The following is a 23,638-nucleotide window of genomic DNA, read 5'->3' on the forward strand; positions in this document are numbered from 1 at the left end:
TTCTTGCCTTTTAAAATTTTTGTGTTCATGATTATGATTTCTGTGGTAAGCAAGAAGAAAAGAAGAACATCATAATTGTGACTTGCAGACTATACAAAGAAAAAGTACCACCATCAACTCTTCTGATTCTTATTTAAAGACCAAAGTGTCTTTGATCTTGGTAAATTAGCAACAATTTCAAAAATAGTTTATGCATATCATAACATTTGAGCCTCTATTTTATTACCTTTATGAGGTAATTTAATCTGATTGAAAAGCCATGGGTAATTTAGTTTGGACAATGAAGTCATACATAGTTTCCAGCAGAAAGGAACAGAGAAAGAATTTTCTATAAATCTTGTGTTGTCATAATTGACTTAATTGACCCACTCACTGTTCTGACCCATTTCAGAACCATCTACAAGCAAAATAGAAACTTCCCAAAGGTCCAAGTGCAATTATTTGTACTAGGTCATCAGTCATGTGAGTGGAGCATGGCCATCTTGACTATGCCCCTTTGGTTTACCATAGGCTTAAAGAGAAGGGAAATAAACTCCATATACTGCTAGAGGTTGTGTTATTCAGGGTTCTCCAGAGGAACAGAACTGACAGAATGATCTATACATATATAAAGGGGATTCATTAGAGTTGTTTACAGGCTGTGGTCCAGCTAGTCCAACAATAGCTGTTTCGTAAGGTCCAAGAATCCAATAGTTGTTTAGTCCATGAGGCCGGATGTCTCAGCTGGTCTTCTGTTTATGACAGAATCACGAAGAAATGCCCCAGCAGCAGGATATATGAACTTGACAGTGAGAATGAGAGTAAGCAGGCAGAAGCCAAAAGCTTCTTTCTTCCATGTCCTTTATATAGGCCGCCACAAAAGGGTGTGGCCATGATTAAAAGTGGATCTTCCTACTTAAAGAATCTGGATTTAAGGTGGTCTTCATAAGTCAGATGATCTGGATTTAAGGTGGTTTTCATAAGTCAGATGATCTGGATTAAGGAACATCCCTCACAGGTGTGTCCAGCAGTGTGGGTTTTTAGTTAATTCTAGGTGTAGTCAAGTTGACAACCAATGAAGCCATCACAGAGGTCCTGATACTGTTTTCCATGGGAAGGTAATTGTCACAATGTAACAGTCTTAACCTGTGTCTGTCCTTCAATTACACCATCACAGGGGATAGGATATGCCCCCTGGTTGTTTTTTATACAACGAGAGAACCATCACTTGTTGTCCATCTGATTCTTCTGATTCTTCTGGGGAGTGGCTTTCTCTAGGACAGTGGTTTTCAACCTGTGGGTTGTGATTCCCATGGGGGGTGGTGGTCAAATGACCTTTTCACAGGGGTCACCTAAGACCATCAGAAAACACAGATACTTACATTACAATTCATAACAGTAGCAAAACTACAGTTATGAAGTAGCAACAGAAATATTTTTATGGCTGGGGTTCACCACACATGAGAAGCTGTATTAAAGGGTCGCAGCATTAGGAAGGTTGAGAACCACTATTCTAGAGCATTCTCTGCCCCTATTTGGGAGGCTTTGTTGCCATCTGGAGCTACCAATGGCTAGAGAACAAGGCTACCTAACTCTAGGTTTCTGTGCAGAGACACTCAGAGGATCTGTGATCACACTTAAATTAGCAACAATTTTCAAAGTAGTTGATATACATCATGGATGGAAGTACCAGGACTTCTAACAGTGTCAAAATTTTCTGTTCCTACCCATGAAGCCTATGGTTAACCAAAGGAGCATAATAAAGATGGCCGTGCTCTACTCACATGACTGATCCGACCATTCAAATCACTGCTCTTTTGTGAGGCTCCTGTCCAGAGTCCTGCACTCTTCCATATTCTGGACTAAAGAAGCACAGGGTCCATGAGTTAAGGGCGAGGTCTCCACATACCACCATGAATTCAAAGGACAAAGTGTGGTCTTGCGAACCAGACCTGTGGGAAAATGCCTCATCGAAATGTGATGCTTGGATTCTCATCATATTTACAAAGACGGGTCTGCTGTGGATATTGCTCTGTATAAATAAAATGCTGGTTGGCCAGTGGCCAGGCAGGAAGTATAGACAGGACAAGAGAGAAGAGAATTCTGGGAAGTGAAGGCTGGGTGGAGAGACACTGCCAGCCGCCGCCATGACAAGCAACATGTAAAGACACCGGGTAAGCCACAAGCCATGTGGCAATTTATAGATTAATAGAAGTGGGTTAATTTAAGATAGAAGAAGTAGATAACAAGAAGCCTGCCATGGCCATACAGTTTGTAAACAATGTAAGTTTCTGTGTGTTTACTTGGTTGGTTCTGAGCGTCTATGGGCCTGGCGGGTGAGAGAGATTTGTCCTGACTGTGGGCCAGATAGGAAAACTCCAGCTGCAGGAGTCTCTCTGTTCTGCTGTCATGCTCTGAACATGGGAAACAAGGGAAATACCACATTCTGTTATTAACTAATTGTTTAATAATAGAACAATCTGTTTTAGGAATGAGGTTAGTTCATTTGAGCCTCATATGAATTCACCAGCCTTGTTTAAATTACATTTATTATTTCTAAAAAACGCTTCAGTCTACAAGGCTTGACTATCTTCTGGTAGGTATGTCTTCTGGTAATATGTGCCTCTGTCATGTTTATGATCATCTAAAGCTAGTTTCTTTCATGCATACTGAAGGCTGTTATTCTTTGGATTAAACCCTTCACTGCATGGTATAGCAAATCATTATTTTCTGGACACAAAGCTCATGTAGTAGATCTAACTTGAGATTCAAGAACACCCCAAAATTGATAAATCTCTTTCACACTGTGAGATCAACTTCTTGAAGGCAGCTGGACCTCAAAGGTTTAAAACTTTTTTTTTTTTTTTGCCAGAGCTGAGGACTGAACCCAGGGCCTTGCAGGCTCTACCACTGAGCTAAATCCCCCACCCCTTTAAAACTCTTTTGTTGTTGTTTTTGAAGTTAGTAACTTCAATAAACTTATCGTCTTTTGATAAAAATTACTCTTTTAGTTCCTGCATTGTTTCCTCAAATTTTCTCTTATGAAGCATGATTGAGATAGGATTGTGTTGGGGGCACAGAAGTCCTTGTGCTCACAGATAGGCACTAGGGGAACCAGGAATTTCAATGTAGTCAGGAGTTTCAATGTAGTCATGTCTTTAACTTTGTTGTATATGCAGAATCGACTTAATTATCACCAGGAAACTTTTTCCAAAACTGTGCTGTATTTAAATATGCCTAAAATAAAATGCCCAGTGTAAGACTCTAAAGGTTTGAACCAACACCAGCTACTGAGTCATGTTGAACAAAATTTCTTGTCTCACACAGATTCATACTCTGCTGGCCCTGGTGGTCACAGAGATTCCCACATGAGTGAACATCTAATCCCACCACCAGGTCTTTCTTGAGAAAGACTTCTCAGAAGAAGTCTTGTGAAATAATTTATTTGGCTTCCAACTATTATGGGGCAGATGTCCTAGATCTCATGAGTGGGGTGACTGCATGATGAGCTCCTTCTCCTGGGACTCTTAATGGCCTCATGCTAAAAGTAGCTAGGACACTCTATGCTGCTTCCCCCACAGGCCTGTGATCCAATTTTGCCTTCACGGTTAAAAGAAGAAATGACCTAAGGACATCAGGACCCAAATGGGGATGGAGTGAATAAATTCAGGAGCAGGCTTATAGCAATCAGAAAATGACATTGGGTCTTATTCACCATAAAGGTGACCCTTCAGACCTTAGAACAACTCGAACACTGAGACTCCTTGACTAAATATAGATGAGTTTAAGATGTGCAATGTTATATGCTCAAGCAACTTAGATGTTTAAAGCAACTCCTTAGCAAGAAAGATAATAATAGATTTGAAAATGGGCAAATGACTTGAATAGACATTTCTCAAGATAGACAAATATCCAATAGGAACATGGAGAAAACATCCAACAGCTGACAATCAGGGAGATGCAAATGAAAGCTGTATGAGATATGAACTCATACTTGTTAGAATAGCTATTATCAAAAAGATGAAACGTAAGTGTTGGCAAGGATGTGGAGGAAAAGGAGCATTCTTGCACACTGTTGGTGGGAATATGAGTCCTGCTGTTATATTAAACGTGGCATTTCCCAAACAAGTTTGAAGTATGTGTGTCATCTGATGCAGCAGTATCAGGTTTAGAGGAGACTAAGTTAGCATAATTAGCATGCTAAAAAGCATCTTTACTTCCATATTTACTGCAGCTCTGTTTATGTTTGTGAAATCAAAGGTCTTATGACTGGAATTTTTTTGCAGGGCGGTGGTCCTACCATGGTCACCACATGTTACCCGGGAAATGAGGGGATCCTCTTGAGGCTCTTAGTTTTGTTAATAAAAGAACTTAAGAACAGACTCTGAAGAAAGGTCAAGGACAGATTTATTAGCATTGAAAAGAAAAATCCCAGGGCAGGCAGCATGTAAACCTTGGCAGCTGCCCAGAGGAGGGAAACAAAGAGAAAAAGAGGAAATTGTGCCATTTGTAAGCAGCCACATGGTGGGGAGGAGGGCTTCAGAGAAAGAAAAGCCCAAGGTACCAGAGGAAATGTTCTTCCTTTCTGGCCAGGGACCAAAAGAAACATATATCCTTCTGAGTCAGGACTCGGAAGGATGGGCAGACCTAACAGAACCTCATGGCGGCTCCATAGTGACTGCAGTAGGCCATGGGAAAGAAACCTAAATTATCTCATTAAAGGGCTGTGAATAAAAACTCATGGGGAGAAGCTGTGTTTGCAGAGACGGATTGCCTGTTCAGAGCTGTGGGACTGTGGAGAGACTGAAATGTTGCAGGGCCAGAGGCTAACTTACCATTCCTTGCCCATCTCCATCAGAACTATCATCTCATGACTAATAGATAAAAACCTTTTGGAATCTGGTAACTTAGCAACCGCTAGCTTCCACCAACTCAACATCTAAGAATGTCATCAGATAGCATCTTGAGCTTTGTGGTGGTTTGAAAGAAAATGGCCCCCAAGGGGAATGGCACTATTAAGAGGTGTAGCCTTGTCGGAGTAGGTGTGGTCTTGTTGGAGGAAGTATGTCACTGTGGAGGTGGGCTTGAAGGTCTCATATACACTCAAGATACTACCCAATGTCTCAGACTACTTCCTGTTGCCTGTGGGATCAAGGTGTAGCTCCTTCTCTAATCTTGGCTCCTTCTCAGGCACCATGTCTGTCTGCATGCTGCCTTGCTTCACACCATGCTGATAATGTACTAAACCTCTGAACTATAAATGAGCCACTCTAATTAATTGTTTGCCTCATTAAGAGTTGTCATGGTTGGGTGTCTCTTCACAGAAGTAGAAACCCTAACAAAGACAGGCCTATAGAAAAGCTTCCCCCATCTTTTTGTAACCACCTCTCTGATATATTCACCAATGCATTTTACGCTGGCTTTGTTGCTGTGATGAAACACCATGACCAAAGCAACTTGAAGAGGAAAGAGTTTATTTAGCTTATGCTTCTATGTAACATTTCATTGTCAAAGGAAGTCATGACAGGAACTCAAACATAGCAGGAACCTGGAGGCAGGAGCTGATGCAGAGGCCATGGAGCGGGTGCTGCTTACTGGCTTGCTCTTCATGGCTTGCTCAGCCTGCTTTCTTATAGAACCCAGGACCATCAGCCCAGAGATGGCATCACCCACAGTGGCCTGGGCCCTCCACCATCCATTCCTAATTAAGAAAATGCCTTACAAGCCTGTCTACAGCCTGATCTTATGGAGGCATATCCTCAGCTGGGGCTCCCGAGGAACCTGCTTGACTCCATGTTGAAGGCAGGAGCCATTTTGTTGTATTGTTAACAAGTTTGCATTTACTGTAAGAAAGTGAGTTTCTGAATTTCTGTTTCCTGAAACCTGACCTGCTCCAACCCACGACCTTGACTTTTGTTCAAGAACACCTTGGCATTCCCTAATCAGTGACCACATGATGCTGACTTTTTGGTGGCTGCTTATTTTTTGAGATTTCCCCATGCTTCCTGACTGCTCCATAGTCTCAGTTCTACAAACCTGCTTTGTAACCACTGTTACTCCTTTAAAAAGCCCCGAGAAACACACTCAGCACCGCTCTCTCTAACCCAGCACAGGAGGCAGATGCTGGCCAGCTCTCTGGTACACCTGAATAAGATAGAGCTTGCTTCAAGTTTGGCCCCCCAATTGTGGTAGTGGGTCTTATTCTCATGTGGTGCAATCAACACTCCCTCTGCTTTGGTGACTATAGCTTGTGTCAGGTTGACAAAACTAGCCAGCACACCTCGGCTTGTGATCTTCTTGATTCTGTAAACTGTAACTTCACAAAACTGCTTCCAGGTTGGAACATGGAACTTGAGGTAACCTAAATCTGTGTCCCGGGCCACAGTCACTCAAAATGACACACACGTCTCACTAGATCCAGAGACTGTTGTCTGTCCCAATGTTATATCCTCAGGACAGACAACCAGGGCTGTTACTGGGTACCGAGTTAAAGACAGCCCAAACCCAATTCTGTGTTTTGGGGATCATCTTCTCACCTTAAGCAAGATACTGGGTCTATCCTCAAACCTTCCCATAAGATAAAAGGCCCCCTCAGCTGTCTTCACCAGACCTTATCAAATCCTCATACATCCCTAACTGCAGTCATGCTACAAAATCTGTTACTGTGTAGGCTCATTTGTCCAGAGTCCAGGTTGTTCCTACTCCTAGAAGTGCAAATGGCCTATTCCTGTCACCCTCTTGGATATCTTTGTGTCCTTTTCTGTCAAGACCCAGGTGAAACTCACCCTTACATACCTCAAATCCCAGGTAAGTCATGATCCTAGGTCATGACCATTGGTTGGACGCCCTTCAACAGCATCCCTGGGTCCCTGTGCTGCCTACAGAGTCCCTCTATCTCACAGTCACCTCTCCATGGTGTCACTTCAAAGTACTGTCACTTTTGTTATTCTTTTACTCCGGAGTATAGACCCTTTGTTTTTGTTTGAGTTCTGCTATTTCTTTGGTTTTAATCTTCTGGTATTATCCAAATGGCTACATGGCCATTAAGCTCCAGCTGATATTGTCTCGGGGTTGTCTATCCTCACCAGCTACATCAAAACCTGTCTCCAACCACCAAGGACCTCTTGACCTCTAGGCAACCTTCAACCTCCTGCAGCAACTAGCCCCCTCCCTGCTCCAAAATGCGGCTCAAGCATTTTATGACTCATGGTCATTTCACCCTGTAACACATCAACGACGCCACTGTCCCTTCTTGCTCTTAGAAGCAGTATCAGAAGGAAAGAGAACTGTCCCTTGTCAGTGACTCAATCTTGTTGATTTGTCCAGGGATAACTATAAAGACGAGAAAGCCAAAAGCACAGAGCAAAATCCCCTCTCCCTACCACTAGGACAGCTTGGAGTGTGACCCAGAGAATTGTGATGCCCTATAATTAGAGCCTAGTGACTGCTGGCACCTCACCCCGGCGGCCAGTCTCAGGAAGGGCAAATGACGCTGTAAAATGTACTTTCTAACAAGCCAGTGAGCTGCCCACCTCTTATCTGTCCAAATATAACTCGACACAAATAGATCAAGAAGCCAGGTGGCTTTTCTTAAGTGCTATAAAAGGACCCCATTTTTCCTCAGTGGAGCAATTTCCTTCCCATTTCTCCCTTCATCCCCACCTCCATTCTCTTCTCTATCTCCCCTCTCCCTCCTTCTTTCTCTGAGAATTTTCTCATTGTTTCTGTTCACATCGTCTATTCTTTATTAAGAATTTTCACATAAAATTTTTGTCTGGTAAATGTTTTACCCATGAATGGGCTCCTCATTCCAGACACAACACACCTAACTTGTCCATTTCCTGAGGTATCACAATATCCTTTCCTTTTACTTGGCCCTGAGTAACAACCTTGTTCCACTTCCCCAAGACACACACATGACAACAACATTGTTGTTCCCAGGACACATGCTCTCTTTACCACAATCTCCAAGAGAGGGGTGTCCACGAGTCACTTCCCAGTCTCCTTTTCCCAAGGGAAAGGAAAGAAAAATGCCAATGGAAAAGCTGAGACACAAACATGAAGAGGGAGGAAAGATGGAGACGAGGTGTAGTAATCAGAGAGAGGGAGAATGCTCCTGAACCATCGGTCCTCAACCTATGGATTGCAACTGTCGGAAAACACACAGCTCCAATGGTCTTAGGAACTGAAACATCACCCAGTTATAAAATTATGGTTACAAAGTGGCAACAAAAATACATGTGTGGTTGGGGGTTCCTAAGACCATTGTATTTTCCGAGTGGCTGTGATGCACAGGTTGAGAACCATCGCACTACATAATACAGAAAGACAAGGAGAGGAACAGAGAATTCAACTGATTGGAACACACTGAGGAACGGAATCAAGCATATACTGAACCTGGAAGCTTCAAGCATGTTCAGAACCAGGTTGTCTGGCTTTCACAGGGCTGGGCGGTGCCATGCATGCCACGGAGGAGGAAAGGCATCATCAGGTGTACCCAGCCGTGAACGCTGAGAGCTTTAACAATGCCTGACCTGATCTGGCATGGCTGCTGGTGTAACGGTGGCATTAATTTCATGAGAGTAACCAACCACTTTCTGGTTGGATAAGGCCTACTTTACAAATTCAAACCCATACCTGGACTGTTACTGAGGCCAAGAACCTGTGGCTAGACAGGTCACAAAGCCCAAAGAAGCCCTTACTATTCTGTTAACTGGGCATAAAATTAAACAGACTCCTAATGACATATTGTTATACCCCTAGACAAAATCCCTCCCAACCTTCATCAGAGAATTTTTTTTTTTTTTTTGCAGGAAATGGCAAGTCATACAGAGACTTACCATTGGTCAGAGACTGAACATGCTTAATCCCAAATCAATATTTTTATCAGATCCCTTCTTCCCAAAGTTCAGGGGTCATTGTGAAGAGGGAGCAGGAAGAGTGTGAGAGTCGGAGGTGGAGGATGGCTACAAGGAAGCGGTGTTCGCCAGGCATTCCAGGGCAGCTGCCTGCATGAACTCAGAGCAGGGGTGACAGCGCGCACAAAGCCGCAGAAACTCAAGCTAAAATCCCAGGCTGCAGAGGGGAGCTGGGAAGTTGTACTCCTAGTGGAGACAGCAACCGATAGCTGCTGGGAGCAGGAGAGTCACTTTTCTTTAAGGGTGTGGCCCCTGGTAGGGTGTTCATGTTCTAGTGGAAGGCCATACCCTCAGGAGTGTGGGCAGCAAAGTAATACTTGATATGAGTTAATAAAAAAAAAGAGTGCACAATGTTGGATGCATAGAGAAGGAGAGGATATGGTCAAAACATATACAAAATTCTCAGGGAACTAATACAAATGTGAAAGAAGAGAAGTGTGAAAATAAAGGCTAATACAGAGTCGCACACCAGGAAACAGATCCCCAAAGCCTTCGCCTATAGACAAGGAAAAAGAAATGAGATAAGGAACCCATCATGGAAGGAGCCAGGGAGGCTGGGCATGTTTGCCCGGTGATGTGAAAACCGAGCTAAGGAGTTGGTCCCTGCTCAAGCTCCTCAAGACAAGATTAAACTGAGCTGTCTTTCTCTCTGGCCTTGGAAATTGGACTCTGAATGTCAGCCACATCCAAACTATTGGCCTTCTGCCTCAGCCAGGAGGGCAGGTGAGCAGGTGGCAATCCTGATGGACATTTGTAGGGGGACACAGAGGAGGAAGTGACCAGCAAAAGATCCAGTACAACAGAGACACTGGTAGACTCTAGAGAGAGAAACCGAGCAAGGGAAAGGTTAACCGAGTCGAATCTGTGATCTCTCTCAATGGCCACCGCGAACAGAGCCCTGTGTGGTGTGAATGCTGAGAAACCCAGAGAATGCTTGACCCTGGTGACAAGGTCAGAGACAAGGTCAGCTTCACAGCAGAAGAGTGTTCATTCACTGACCTTGACCCTGGGGTTTGGGGCACGCTGATGAGGACATTGTCTGTGCTGGTCTTGGATGCAGAAGAAGAATCCAGTGGTTCAGAGTGAGGGTGCAGGGCATTTGCTGCAGACTAGCTGTGCACTTATAGGGTTCCTCTCCCCACTGTCCCCCGCCCCACCTTCCTTCCTATCTCTCAGGTGAGCTTGCCTGATCACGGGAACTCCCTCCCTCCTCCTCCCCCAGACAAATAGGAGCTTCTAGTTGGTTACTATGGCAGCCAACTGTAATAAGGCCAACTATTCATTCTTGAGGCCAGACCACTCCAAGTGTGTCCCTGGGGGGTAGTTTTATTTGGTCCTTTTAAAGGCTCCCTTGTGAGGCCATGTTCATGACAAGTAGCCTGGAAGGCCAAATACACTTCCAGGTTTTCTTGAGAAATTTGTGTTCTACTATAGATAAGGAACTTAGCAAATATGATCATTGTAACCTCAGTTTCAGGTCCACTTATTTCCCAACTTGACTTTGAATTCATTATTTTGTTGAGGCGTCTGCTGGCTTGATTACCACCTCTTATGCTGTCACCGATCATTTCCTCATATCATCATACTATGCTCAGCCCAAAAGTACGTGTCAGCTGAGCACCCATGCTGTGTCAGGACCATAATAAGGTGATGAAGCATAAACAGAGGCTCTCCCCAATGGAGCAAGCATGCCTGTAGGTTGACTTCTTCAGAACCCCCATCCTTTCCTCCTCTTCAGTGTCACAATTCTCTTTTCGAAAGCAGAATTTCTCTCCACTCCAGTTTACTCCTCATTCTGCCCAAACCTTCTTTGCCGTCTGCTGACTTAGCTGCCCTTTAAATCCTGCATGACCCAGACAACTTCCACTGATTCCCAGCAGCTCTTGGAAACCTTGGGTTGCTGTATAGTGCAAATGTATGATGCTTGTGTTCTGATTCATTCTAAATGTGGAGGGATTCTCCCAGTGTGTCTTTCTACCATCCTCTCCCAGTGTGGTGGTTTTTACTCAGTCCAATATACTTAGGATATCTTGGCAACATATCTTAGTTTGTATATAATAAGGCACAAACTCAAAACATGAAGAAATAAACTTTTGCAGTGTAAGATGTCTGATGCTTCTTCATACAGTGTCCTGGTTGTTTTTTTTTGTTGTTGTTGTTCATTTGTTTGGTTGGTTTGGTTTGTTTAGGCTTGGTTTTGTCAACTTGATATAACTGAGGGTTATCTGGGAAGAGGAAACTCAGCTGAGAAGACCCTCCATCAGATTGCCTGAGCAAGTCTGTATGGCATTTTTTATTAGTAATTGATATGGACAGTGCCATCCCTGGGAAGGGGTCCTGGGATATATAAGAAAGCAGGCTGAGCAAGCCATGGGGAGCAAGCCAGTAAGCAGTGTTCCTCCATGGATTCTGCTTCAGCTCCTGTTTCCAGGTTCCTGCCCTGGCTCCACCTTATAATAGGATGTGACCTATAAGCCAAATAAGCCCTTTCCTCCCCAACTTGTTTTTCCTCATGATGTTTTGTTGTAGCAGCAGAAAGCAGACTGATACATATAGATGCTCAAAAACCTCAGAGACAAGCCTGTCAAAGCTCTCTACAATAGTCAAGAGCATCTTAGGCTGAAAGACACACCACCTGATACAAGTAAGGAGTTTATTGGTCATGTTTCAATAACTTCTGCCAACATTTTACTCACAGAATTCCAACCCAAACATGCTGTAAGATTCCAACCATTCCACCATGACATCCCTTTCCTAGGAAATACTGACTCAAGTAGGTTGTGGTTTGTCTAAAAGTTGCAGTGTTGAAATGTCACTTCCTTCCTTTTATCCACAACCACCCCCATCCTCCACCATCTATCCATCCACCCACCCGTCTACCTATCATCTATCTATCTATCTATCTATCTATCTATCTATCATCTATCTATCTATCTATGTGTTTTTTAAGACAGGGCCTCATGCAGCCGGCCTGGCCGCACACTTGCTGTATAACCAAGGATGAATTTGAATTCTGGATCCTTCTGCCTTTACTCCCAAAGTGCTGAGATTATAGGCATGGAGCACCAGGTTTATGCTGTGATAGACATTGAACCCTTATAGATGCATACTAGACATTTTATGCATACTAGACAAGCTGTCTGTCAGCTGGGCTCTATCTATCCTATGGAAGGATGAATAATCCCCAATCATGTTCACTTAGTACCTTGAGCAGCCGTGCGTCTCTGCATCAACTACTGTTTTTATATAACTGCTTACAGCTCTGTGCAGTTACTACCCTCTCACCAAATAGCCCTGTGACTGTACCTCACCTTCCTACACCTGCAAAAGGTTTTCCATCCACCTCCATTTCCTGTACTACCCTGACACTAATCACTAGTCCTGCTGAGTTTTTTTTTTCTTTCCCTTTTTTGGTTCTACTTATACCCACAACAGCTAATATGCTAGCACACAAAATACTATTAGTACCTCTGTACTCCCTAAAATAATTTGTACTTAAGTCGTAATTGTTTTGTGGGTGACTATTAGTCTGTGTTCATGGTGAGTTAACTCCTGGATACCGACTGCTGTTACAGAATGAAGCTGACTTTTAGAGAAAAGCCTGGGACCCGTGTGGTGATTTGAAAGAGAATGCCCCCCCCCCTCCGCCCCCGTGGGATTGGCACTATTAGGAAGTGTGGCCTTGTTGGAGGAAGTATGTCACTGTGGGGGTGGGATTGAGGTCTCCCATGCTCAAGCTACACCTAGTGACACAGTTCACTTCCTGTTGCCTGTATAAGATATAGACTTCTCAGCTCCTTCTCCAGCAATATGTCTGTCTGCACGCCACCATGTTTCCCACCATGACGATAATGGACTAAACCTCTGAACCGTAAGCCAGCCAAGTTAAATGTTTCCTTTATAAGAGTTGCTGTGGTTATCTTGTCTCTTCACAGCAATTGAAACCCTAACTAAGACAGTTTAGGACACCAGTCTAATAGAGGAAAATAACACTTCAACCATACCCTGAACATTGCAATACCTCCATTGAAAGATGACTTTAAATAAATAAAAAACACCTACAACCATCAATCTAACACCAGATATAAAGGCCCCAATGCAGAAACAAAATATCCTTAAAAACCAGGACAACATATGTCTTTGAAAAATCACTCCTGTAAATAGAGCTTCCAATGAAAGACACTTAGACAAAATTCTGGACCAAGAATTCAAATAAATGATCATAAATATGTTCAAAGATTCAAAAGAGGAAATGACAATATTCCAAGAGAGATTTCAAATTCTGAAAGCCACAGCTGCTTGTGTGAGCCATGATACCCAGAAGTATCTCCATAATCGAAGGCGAAACAAAAACTTTCCAGGACGAAATCGGGCTAAGTGGATTCATCCCCACCAAGCCAGCTCTACAAAGTAAGAAATACTTCAGACTGCAGAGGAGAGCAAACACATTTAATGATGTGTTTCAGCATTTCAAGATGCTACAGGGAAAAGAACGCCAGACTAGTTTAAGCAAATGAGAACGAAGCAGACACTCACAAAATCAACAGAATGAGAGGAATTACCTCTTAATAACCACTGGATATCAACAGGCTCACTTCCCTAATAAAAACGATCAAACTAGCATATTGGATTAGAAATCAAGTTCTCTCCTCCTACTGCCTCCAAGAAACACAGTGATCATCCAGGACAGACGTCACCTTACGGTGAAAGGATAGAAAAGGCTATTCCAAGCTAGCAGGACTAGGAAGCCATCAGGCATCACTGTTCTAATACCCGACGAAAAACAGACTTCACACAAAAAGTACTCAGAAGAGATAAAACAGGGTCATTTAACATTAAACAATGGAACAAAATAGGAAGAGGCTGTTACAGTTCTAAAGGCAGGGCTCACCAAGCACCCATGCACCCAGGTCCATAAAAACATATGCTACTAGACATGAAACTACAGTTTAATCCCAACACAGTTATAGTTGTGTGACAGTTGTAGGGCCATCCTTCGGTTCTGGTCTTCCTGAAGGAGTAAAATCAGGCAACAGACAGACAGGTCAAGCAGCATAGTGAGTAAAGCTAAGGAGGCGCTCTACAGAGGGGTTAGTGTGGACTGTCCTACCAAGGGAGCAGCCTAGTAGGTCTGCATTGTGGACTTGGGAGCAAGGGACAGCAGCTGCCCTCATGGTACAGACCAGGAGTCAGAGCCCAAGATCTAAACCAGGGCTGAATATTGCCTTTACCAGCATAGCCTTGGCATCCCACTTCACTGTCTAAAAGCTGCAGAACCTTCCAAATAGTACCACAAGCTGGGGACCAAGTGTTCAAAATGGGAGCCTGTGGGGGAACATCCCAGAGAGAAAGTATAATGAAGCCTTTAACTTATGGTCTTTTCTGGACATCTAGGATCCTAACTGTAGCAATGTTCAAAATCAGACTTTTTTCTTGATTGTTTGGTAATGTTACAATTATATGCCGATCTCTATATTTATAGGAATAGTTAAACTACACATTTAAATTTGTGCTTATAGATCATTCATGTTTCCTATTTCTTCTTCAGTCATGTCCAACCTTGAGGGGAACGGAAGGGGCAGAGATATCTGCGACTCTGTGTGATGGTATTGTGTTTCCCAAAATATTGTGCACCCTAATAAATTTATCTGGGGTCAGAGAACAGACAGCCACTAGATACAGAGCCAAAAGTGGTGGCTAGAAAATGGGTCAGAGCAAGCCATAGCAGAAGCTGGGTGGTGGTGGTGCACGCCTTTAATCCCAGCACTTGGGAGACAGAGCCAGGCAGATCCCTGTGTGTTCAAGGATACAGCCAGCATGAAGACACATGCCTTTAACCCCAGAAAGAGAGCCTTTAATCCCAGGGAGTGATGGCAGAATGAGAAAGATATATAAGGCGTGAGGATCAGAAACTAGAAGCATTTGGCTGGTTAAGCTTTTAGGCTTTGGAGCAACAGTTCATCTGAGACCCATTCACATAAGGACTCAGAAGCTTGCAGTCTGAGGAAACAAGACCAACTGAGGAACTGGAGAGGTGAGGTAGCTGTGGCTTGTTCTGTCTCTCTGATCTTCCAGCAGTCATCCCAATAACTGGCCTCAGGTTTGATTTTATTAATAAGACTCTTTAAGATTCATGCTACATCTCTGGGATCAAGGTTGCAGAACCTGGGTAATCAAAGGAGCCAAAATCAAATGTATTCACCCTCCTGCATCATTCCAGCAACTCTCCTTAGGCAAGGAATGCATTGGGCAAGGAATGCATTGGGCAAGGAAGGCATTGGGCAAGGAAGGCATTGGGCAAGGAAGGCATTGGGCAAGGAAGGCAAGTGTGCTCATTGAGGTGATTAATAAAGGTCTAGCTATCGGAACCCAGCTTAGAAGGGAAATAAGGGTATCAAACAGTACAACCTATGGCCAGGGTGGTGAGAGAAACTTCAAATAGGGCCAGGCATGGTAGCTCGCATGCATCTTCTCTGTTAGGAAGCTGGGGCAAGGGGGTAAAAACAACAGCAGATGTGCCCATGTGTTAAAGCAGCCCTGCTCTATTGGTGAATGACATAAGTTCCTCAAAAACTCTCTGACCCTGGGGCCTTTTGTGATACAGAGAGAACCCCCAGGTTATGATCACAAGTGGGACAACCTGGTGCTTTGGGGCTTTAAGTCTAGTTCTATTCTCCCTCTTAAACATTAATCTAGAATTCTGTGCCTCCTCTTGCTGGGTTTGGCAAGTAGTAATATTCCACTGATTAAGTTCCCCTTTTCTCTATAAACTTAAAGAATGTGTGGGCCACCACACAGGGATAGGATTCTGCATACCTCACACATTTCTCCAACCCACTGCCTCCACACTTTGATTTTCAAACTATTCTCTTCCCTAAGCAAAAGCTCTCCAAATCAATTTGGTTTTTATACCAATTACTTTATCTTGAGAAGCATGCCTGCCTCTCCTCAGTTAGTGACACCCCCCCCCATCACAAAAACACATTACCAAGAGACACCAGAGAGGCTCAGTCTATGCTGGCAGTCAACTCAAGACATGAGCCTTAGACATCAGGAGAAATGACTTCAAGGTCTGAGTCTGGTGCGAAGGAAGGCATGAATGTCCTTTCCTGGTCCCTCCAGTGTTGGGGAGTAAAGCGTGGAAAAGGGACAAGCTTCTATTTACAGTAGGTTGAACCCCTCCAGGGAATTTCAGGCTAGAAAGACTCTGCCTGAGCCGGGTTGCCTCTCCCAAGGGCCCTCCCCATGGCCCCCTTCATTTCCTTGTTGCGGAAGCTGTAGATGATGGGGTTGCACATGGGGGTGATGATGGTGTAGAGGAGGGAGAAAGGCTTGTCTTTATCAGGCCCATGTGTGCTGCGGGGATTCATGTAAGAGAACATGGCTGAGGTGTAGAAGAAGATGACCACAGTCAGGTGGGAGGCACAAGTGGAGAATGTCTTCCCCCTGCCTGAGGAGGAGGCTCTGCTGAGGATGGAGGTGAGGATGCGGGCATAGGAGGTGACAATGAGCACCATGGGGCTGAGCAGCACCACAATGGCATCAAGAAAGATCACCTTCAGGCTGAACTTGGGGTCCCCACAGGAGAGGGTAATCACTATGGGGGCCTCACAGAAGAAGTTTTCTATGTGGTTTTCTCTGCAGAATGGACCCCGAAATGTCATGTAATCAAGAAGGATGCCATTGACCATCCCAAAGATCCAAGAAGTTAGCACTAGCCTGACACACATCTGCCGACTTATGATCTGGGCATAGTTGAGTGGGTGGCAGATGGCGACATAACGGTCATAGGCCATGAAAGCCAAGAGGATGCACTCAGCCACACCCACGCCAAAGACCAAGTACATCTGGGTCAAACAGGAGGCAAAGGAGACCGTGTGGTCCTTGGTCACCAGATGGATCAACATCTGTGGGATAGTGGTGGTGATGAAGCAGATGTCTAGGAAAGACAGGTGTCCAAGGAAGAAGTACATGGGGCTGTTGAGCCTGGGGTCAGTCCAGGTGATGAAGATGATGAGGCCATTCATGGCCATGGCGAGGCTGTAGAGAGCCAGGAAGAGGATGAAGAGCAAAGCTCGGGTAGAAGGGGAGCTCTGCTCAAAGCCCACCAGGATGAACTCGGTCACTGTGCTGCTGTTCTTCTGTAGGTCCACTCTTTGGAGTCTGCTTTGAGAGGGAAGGAAGGAAGGACGGGTGAGTGAACAGTGTATAGGAATGATCTACTTTGACTTTCTGTTGCTGTGAAAAAAAAAAAAAACAATGACTAAAAGCAACCCAGTGCTGTGGAATAATCCTGTACACTGTGCATATGTATTGATGGCATTGTTAATAAAAAGCTGATTGGTCAGTAGCCAGGCAGGACGTATGGGGGGGGCAACCAAACTAAGAATGCTGGGAAGAGGAAGGGTGGAGTCCAAGGAGTCACCAGCCAGACACATAAAGAGTCGGATACATAAAATGGGATAGAGGTAAAAGTCACAAGCCTCAGGGCAGCATAGATTAATAGAAATGGGTTAAGTTGTAAGAGCTAGTTTGCAACAAGCCTGAGCTATTGGCTGAGCATTTACAGTTAATATTAAGTTTTTGTGCTGGTTATTTGGGAAGCAAATAACCTCTGCTTACAACCTGGGAAGGCAAAGGTTTATTTCTTAAAGTCCATTATTAAGGAAAACCAAGGCAGAAACTCAAGGTAGGAACCCATAGATAAGAATTGAAGCAGAGACCCTGAAAGAACATTGCATACTGCCTTTGTCTCCTTGGCTTTGTTCAGCTACCTTTTTTATACAGTCTAAGCACATACTCCCAAACATGGCACTGTCCATGGGCTAGGCCCTCCTGCATCAAGCATCAGTTAGGACAATGCCCCACAGGTATACCCACAGGGCAATCTAATGAAAGCAATTCCTCAACCGAGATTCCTTCTTCCCTGGTATGTTTAGGTTTGTGTCAAAGACTAGCCAGCATAAGAAGCTATTTGGATAACCTACTTCCATAAGTATAGACTAGGGGTAAATAAACAAAAAGGGTAGCAAATTATAATTACACTAAATTCTATTAAAGGCACAGAAAATGTCAGGGCTCTTGTAGATTGCAATACCGTGACCATCAATCATTGATTGATGGATTGTAGGATTTTGTGTCTACTAGGTTGGTCCTGAAATGCCATCTTCAATCCCTCCTACTTATATACAGAGAGAAGTTTAAGATTCACAGCACAACTGAAGAGAGATTAAGGATTACCTTCAGCTCCCATATCAATATATGCAACAGCTCCACCCCACACCATCAACATCTCACAGCATAGTGGAGCATCTGATGACTACCGAGCCGACACTAACACACTATAGGCACCAACATCAACAGCTACATTTCCATTCTCTCTGGTTCACTTTTGGTGCTATATATTCTGGGTGTTGGAAAAATAGTGACAAGTTGGCCCCTAGAATATCCAGCCTAGTTTTACTCACTCACTAATCTTCTGGTTGTCAGTTTACTCCCCCTGCCCAGCTAATTCTCTGACTGATATTGTCATAGTTTTCTGGACTGTAGAAATGGTCTTAAATGGGTGGACTTGTGTTTAGAGACAAACAGGATGGCACAGGATCTAGAATTACACAACAAACCATTTCAGGGAACTTTGAAGTGAAGATGTAGGCAGAATCTGAGGGTTCTCTTCAAGTGTGAATAGGTTTCCCACCAAGAAGAGGGAGTTTACTTTCCCTTATAACCTCAGTGAGTACATCAGACTCCAACACAGCAAAAGCCATCATGCAACAGTGTTTTGCAAGATTCTAGGATCAGTTTAAAAGCAGGGAGGAAATGGGCATTTTTATGCATTAACATAAATCATTAAAATTCATTGAAAAAAATGAAGTTAGGCTAGTATCTTTAGTAAAAGTCCTCAATGCTGAATGTTGTAAGCAGTTCCAAATGCTGGCTACATGTTATAGTCTCCTGGAGAATTTTAAAAACACCACATATGCCCAGGCTGTTTACCAGACCATTAAAATGGTAGGCACTGGGAGGTATTCAGGCATCAGTACATTAAAATTTGAATTGACAAATAACAATCATAGATAGATAGATAGATAGATAGATGATAGAGATTGACAGATGATTGATAGATGATGGTAGATAGACAGATAGATAGATAGATATAGACAGATGGACAGATAATGTGTGTGTGTATGTAGTGCAACATATGTTCTGATACATGTTTGTATTATGGGATGAATCAAAATAACAACATATCCATCACACACACCCCCACATATACACATGAGTAATTTTAAAAGTTCTGCAGGTGATTTTAATGTGCAGTCAAGCCTGAGAATTATGAAAATAGGTAAAGGTGGCAAACACCAAGGTAGCCTTAGCTTCTGGTAACTGCATAGGTAAGTCCTTTCTATCTTGTAGCAAGTTTCATATGTTTTCCAAGGCTAGTGAAATTTGTGAAAATATAAATGAAAAGGTCTTTAATATCTTCATAAAGCAATCAAGCTATTAAGAACAAGGCCTTTGAGAGTATATGAAGGATAATTATAATCAAGAGAATGTACTAATGATGGTGAAATGTACAAAATGAATCGTTACTGAATAGAATTCAATACTCCACTCAAAGAGGATCACACCACAGCCAAGTGGTGTCATTGCTGGGATCTGAGTGTCTTCTAGAAGGAATGCAGCTACATGGCTCACTGTATTAATACATGAAAAGTTAAATCCTCTAATTATGTAGGTGTTTAGGGACATTTGATAAAATTAGACATTAATACCCACTTTAAACAATTCTTAGTAAAATAAAACTAGAAAGATGTTTCCATGACATTTTCTAATTCTACATTAAAATAATCATAAAACAAATGGTGCTGCACATTCCATGTTCTACACACACATCACAACTCCTTTAAGCTTTGAAATTATCCTATGTGGTTGGTAGTCCTTATTCCATCTTTGCTTTATAGGAAGGATCGACACCTTTCCTGAGATCAGACAGTAAGTAGTGAAGCTGAAATTCAAACCTAGATACCCTGACTCTAGAAGTTTCCTTGCTTTTACTTATGGGCTTTGAATAACCTACAAACACTAGTCAAACAGAACAGAAGAATTAAAGCTGTGTTGTGGTGGCATCGTCTTAACAAAATGCTTTAGGAAGGGATACCTTCTTGATAATAAGAATTTTCATGGTACAACCACTCCCAGCATGATGTGTTTCAAGCTATTAATGCAACACTGCTACTTAGGAAGAGATAGACGTCAGGCCACCATTAAGTGATTTTCCCACCACATAACTCGATGCAAAGACCGAGAGCACAGAGCTCGGAAGAAGGTTCAGTGGGTAGGGAGCTTGCTGCACAAGTGTGAGGAACGCCCTGGCTTTGAATCTCTAGAAACTACGTGGAGTTGGGTGTGACTACAATCCCAGGGCTCTTGTAGTACTTTGTGAGACAGAGACAGGTGAATCCTTGGTAGACAGCACAGAGAGACCCTGCTTCAAACAAGATGGGAGATGAGAACCAGCAGTTGAGACTGTCCTCTCACCTCCACAAATGTGCCATGACATGAGCATATACCTATATTGAACACACACAGACACACATGCACATACATCATGCATACAAACTGAAGGCATAGATGACAGTAAAATGTAGTGGACCAAACTAGGAAGTGATGATTTTTGAATGTTTACTGTGTTTGTTTTTAAGTTTAATTTATTTAGTGGTAAATCAAATGATCTGTGACAAATGACTATGTTTGATCGCCAGGTTTCAGAATCCTTGACAATCAAATACTTAGCTCCTTAGAGCTGATACACCTGGCTCCAGGATAACACCACAATGAAAATGAACGAGAGCCATTCTGCAAATGCTATCCTGTGAGAAGAGTGCATTTCTGCCCTGCTTTTGCGGTTCTGCCTCAGTCTACACTGGGGATGCCAGAATCTCTGTCTAAAATTCGCCCAGAACAGGCAATAATTCTGATCTGCTATTTAGGGACACTGGTTCTCTACACGATGACACATTCAAAATGGGACTCTCAGAAGGACTCACGGCTTACCTCATTGTGTTGCTGTGACTAAAATGATCGGTCACAGGATCACTGCAGCAGATAAGAGAGAGGACTCCATGACACCAGAAGCTGAGCTACCCCAGGGAGAACATCTGATGTTGGATCAACTCTGGAAGAAACAGCTTGTTAACACAGTCCGATCTGGTGGGGCATTTTCTCAATGGAGGCTCCTTCTTCCAGAATGATGATAGCTTGTGTCAAGTTGACATAAAACTAGCCAGCACAACCTACTATTATTTTTCTAAATGGCTATAGTATCAAACTGTCTTCCAGATTCATCTCTCTACTCATAGAGTAATGTAGCTGTCAGAGAAACTTCTTTGTACAGGGTGTGGCTGACTTAGAATCTCACAACTAGTCAAAATGCAGAGAATAGATGTCCATGGGGGCTCGGACACAAACAGGACATCTATATCTCAACCCTCCTCAAGGCTCTGGGATCATCTTGGAAAAGAGAGCTTGAAGATTGTAAGAGCCAGAGTTCTGGGAAGACTGGAGAGAAATGATATCTGGCATTCATGACCTCACAGCAGCCGTGGTTGTCTGTACTTAGCCTGCAGGACATCAAGTCTACCAACATTCAAGGATGGAGTGGGAGGGTAATAAGTCCCTGACTGAGATTTATTGGTAGTTGATGGCTTCTAGGAGAGAGAGAGAGACAGAGAGAGAGAGAGAGAGAGAGAGAGAGAGAGAGAGAGAGAGAAGAAGAAGAAGAAGAAGAAGAAGAAGAAGAAGAAGAAGAAGAAGAAGAAGAAGAAGAAGAAAAGAGAGAAGAGAGGAAAGAAGAGAGGAGAGAAGAGAGGAGCGAGAGAGTAAGCTTCCCTTGAGAGTGTGGTCCTGGTAGGTGCAGAGTCTTCCCTCACACTAGGAAGGACATGGACATCACAAATTCGAGCTGATAGGTTATTAACATTTTAAGAAAGGATGGAAAGTACAGGAAGCAGGGGGCTTGGAAAGCTTGGAGGATAAGGCAGGGGGAGTTGGAGGAGAATATGATCAAAATACATGGTATAAGATTCTCAAAGAATTAATAAAAAATATATCCATTCCTTTAATGAACTTGGGAAGTTCAAGGACTTGGATTTAAACCCTGGTTCTCCCACTTTACCAACTATGTAATTTAAGTTATTTAAGTTACCAGGTTTCAGTTTCCTCATTTTCAAAACAAAAATAATAACAGTTCCAATATTATTGGGTTAAGTGGAGGATGAATGAATAATTCTTATGAAATTTTTGAGACAGTGCTTAGCACAGATGACGGGACAGAAACTTACTATGTAAGTAGATGGATCCATTTAAAAAATTTACTCTAATAAATTATCAGTTAAGAATCTTTATACACAAAATTGTACATCACAGCATTGTGTGTAGAGAAAAATTTAGGAACTATTGCATGGGAATTGTTACTTAGAAAAATGAATGAAATGTTTTGTAGCTATTAAAATGGTATTCATGAACCCATGATAAATATATAAAGTGAAACAAAAAGCAAGGCATAGATCAGTGTGTTTGGAATATTCATGGCTACATTTAATTAAAAAGAAATTTCTTTGGCCTCAGTAAAAGATTGCTTATAAAGGATGGAGCAATGGTAGTTATTTGTTCACTTCATTTTTGTGTGTGTGACAGGGTCTTGCTGAGCGACTCAGATAGCCCTGAACTCACCGCTTCCTGCACACACATACACACCGCCCCTCCTCCACCCCCACTGGCATTGCAAACATGCAGCACTGTGCCAGCAAAGATCTAATTTTAAATACTCTTCTCTATTTTCTTTCTTTTGGAAACTCAGAATTCTTAGCACATTAGTATGCATTGAATATGGGGAGGATATTACATGTAGTGACTCACAGTTAAACTCACGACATAGCTAACTAGAACGAATGCATCAAGTGTAATGACCCCTAGGCGTACAAACATTCGATAGCCATAAATGATATGATTTATTTAAGTACTAAAACAAAAGGAAATAGAAACTGTCTGGACAATTGCAAAAAAATTAGGAAACTCTGAGAGTTGAAGCACTGTAAATCATCACATATAAGATATTACGGAATTGATGACTAGGAATTCTGGGAATTTCACCTGGCCTTTGTGAAAATGAATCACTGGACCTACAGGTGAGTTGGCTGTGGGATACTCTGAACCCTTTAGGTCATGTTGGAATCAACATTTAAATAATTGTTAGGATTGCTCCTGGAATTAAGAGACCTGGGTGCTGAGTTCTGACTGAGTCCCAGCAACAGCCTTTCTGGGTTACTCATTTTGTCCTGGCCTCAGCAAGGCTGATATTTATGTTTAATCCTTTCTTTACTATGACTCAGACAAACCCAACAAGTTCCTTAAATATAATAATTTTAATAGGGTCAAACCCCTGCTTTGGGCTAGGTTATAGGCTCTGGGGCAGACATACATTATTATTCTGCTAAATGGACATAGTAATAAACTGCTCCCTGTGTTCTTATCTTTATACCCATAGACCCATACACCTCTCAACCATCAGAGAAGCCTTTGTGCAGTAGATGGTGATTTATACAGAGCCCCACCACTGATTATCTAGCAGAGAATAAGACACTGTGGCACATTCCGCTCGAAATGGGCCATCTATCTATGTCTCACCCCTCCCTCCCAAGACTCAGGAATCATAGTGACATGGGTGGCAGACACTGTTA

The 23,638-nt window shown here is 43.0% G+C and overlaps 1 protein-coding gene across 1 annotated transcript; it reads right to left on the reverse strand.

Moving 5' to 3' along the window:
• Positions 1-16,093: 16,093 nt before the first annotated feature.
• Positions 16,094-20,959, reverse strand: LOC118596739 (olfactory receptor 10AD1-like). Its single transcript, XM_036207618.1, has 2 exons — positions 20,955-20,959; positions 16,094-17,060 (listed from the first exon to the last, which is right to left on the reverse strand). The coding sequence occupies exons 1-2, from the start codon at positions 20,957-20,959 to the stop codon at positions 16,094-16,096; spliced, it is 972 nt and encodes a 323-aa protein (XP_036063511.1).
• Positions 20,960-23,638: the final 2,679 nt, after the last annotated feature.

The sequence above is a fragment of the Onychomys torridus genome, chromosome 16 (assembly GCF_903995425.1).
Source record: "Onychomys torridus chromosome 16, mOncTor1.1, whole genome shotgun sequence".
Taxonomy (NCBI): domain Eukaryota; kingdom Metazoa; phylum Chordata; class Mammalia; order Rodentia; family Cricetidae; genus Onychomys; species Onychomys torridus.